The sequence below is a fragment of the Aplysia californica genome, unplaced genomic scaffold, assembly GCF_000002075.1.
Source record: "Aplysia californica isolate F4 #8 unplaced genomic scaffold, AplCal3.0 scaffold00158, whole genome shotgun sequence".
NCBI classification, from domain to species: domain Eukaryota; kingdom Metazoa; phylum Mollusca; class Gastropoda; order Aplysiida; family Aplysiidae; genus Aplysia; species Aplysia californica.
The window spans coordinates 474,844-476,548 of record NW_004797428.1 but is presented as its reverse complement, the minus strand read 5'-3'; the positions used below and the strand labels follow the sequence as shown (position 1 = coordinate 476,548).

The following is a 1,705-nucleotide window of genomic DNA, read 5'->3' as shown; positions in this document are numbered from 1 at the left end:
AAGTGGTCCCTCTTGTTATGTGGACTCTTTGGTCTAGTCTGCCTTTTCTTTGCTGTAGCCAGGTTCGAGAGTCAGCTCCGTCCTATGTTGTGCCTCTGGGATTTCCCGTTTGGCTCGTTCCTTTCGGATATGAACTTTGAACTTGGAGGTCCCGCCTCTTAAAGAACCTAATCGTGTTGATAGGGGCGTCAAACCTATACCATTTCACCATATCATTTTGCTGTAACTTTTCTGAGCATGTTCGTTACTGAACCAAGCCTGAGTGTCCCAGCTTTTCTGTATAATCCAGTGGTCTGGATAATGTTATTATCAGATGGCCTGATATCGCCTCAGAAGTATAAGTACTCAAGTGTACTAACTACCTGCCTAACTAACTAACTAACTAACTAACTAACTAACTAACTAACTAACTAACTAACTAACTAACTAACTAAGTAAGTAAAACAAGTAACAAAGTATGCAATTGACTCCAAAGAATGTTCTTTTTTTTAAAGTTTGGAATTAAAGAAGGGAGGGGATGGGTATAAAATCCATTTACTGGGTATAAAATCCATTTACTGTTCGGCAAAATCCAAAAATTGTAAATGTTGTTCTTTTTTCAGCGCTTTCCATGGACACTATCTTGTCGACTTTATGAATGGCATTATCTGTCCCCATAATATTGATCTGACCTGACTATCAGTGATATGTTTATAAAGGAACCAGCCATCCATGTGTGTGTGCTGTTTTAGCGTATGCCATGTTGAGCTTATTGTGGGTCGTTGTATCGAAACTTGCGCACATATGTGGTGCCGTCTGGCCGTGGGGTGCGGATCTCCAGCGTGGGTCTGGAGTTGGCGCCGCTACTGCCGTCTCTCACAGTTACTCTGTGGTTGCCAAGACGACCGCTTCGCCCGCTAATCTGTCCCTGGAAGCTCGACTGGTCTCTGGGGTTGAGGCGGTCAAAATGTCGCTGGGCGTCCTGGTAATTCCCCCGCCTGTTGTACTCTCGCGTCACGCGCGTGCCGCTTCTTGTGGGTCGCGGGGCTCTTCTGGAGCCACGGAAGATACCTCTCACTGCCGACGCCAGCCGCCCCCACCGCTTCTTCCTGGTAGATCCGGCCTCGTCGTCTTGGTGAGCGCTGGGTCGCTCCGCTTGGCGTGAAGTTGCCGCGCTGTCTTCGGCTGAGCGTGAAGTCGCCGCGCTGTCTTCGGCTGAGCGTGAAGTCGCCGCCGACGCCGCTCTCTCCTCCAACTGCTTTTTTAACACCAAAATGTCCAACTCCGAGACGATGGCGTTATCTACGTCATCCAGAAGCAGATAAAGTTCCTTAGGACTCAGATCTCCAAGCCGGATGCCTTCTACAACTGTATCTGGGTCATAGACACCGTCATCATCATCATCATTGGTTCCATTTTCGCCAACATCGCGGACAGTTTCGGTTGATAGGGTTTTGTCTAGGACCGGTTTTAAGCCAGTTTTGCGCCCAGAGAGGCCGGGTTCGGCACTGGTGACGATGAGTAGCGCACTGGCCAGTGCCAGGATGAGAAATCTTGCCCACATGGTGCTTTCTGCTCAAAGTCTGGGAGAGGGGAGAGAGAGAGAATAGAACAGGATGTGTTTCATGGTGAATACATAAACGCACACCCACACACACTTCAACACACCCGATTCTCTCTCTTTCTCTCTCTCTCTCACTCTCTCTCTCTCTCTCTCTCTCTCTCA

General features: G+C 48.6%; 1 protein-coding gene across 2 annotated transcripts in view; it reads right to left on the bottom strand.

Annotated features, from left to right (window-relative positions):
* Positions 1-459: 459 nt before the first annotated feature.
* LOC101859634 overlaps positions 460-1,705 on the bottom strand; it is a 3,514-nt gene continuing 2,268 nt past the window's right edge. Inside the window, exons 2-3 of one of the 2 annotated variants that reach the window (XM_035969582.1) lie at positions 1,214-1,562; positions 460-1,183 (exon numbers count right to left, since the gene is read on the bottom strand). In XM_035969582.1, coding sequence (XP_035825475.1) covers positions 749-1,183; positions 1,214-1,543 — 765 coding nt within the window. In that variant the 5' untranslated portion in view covers positions 1,544-1,562 and the 3' untranslated portion in view covers positions 460-748. Of the gene's footprint in view, positions 1,563-1,705 lie in introns of both variants that reach the window. The other variant, XM_005097582.3, reaches the window with a different exon arrangement.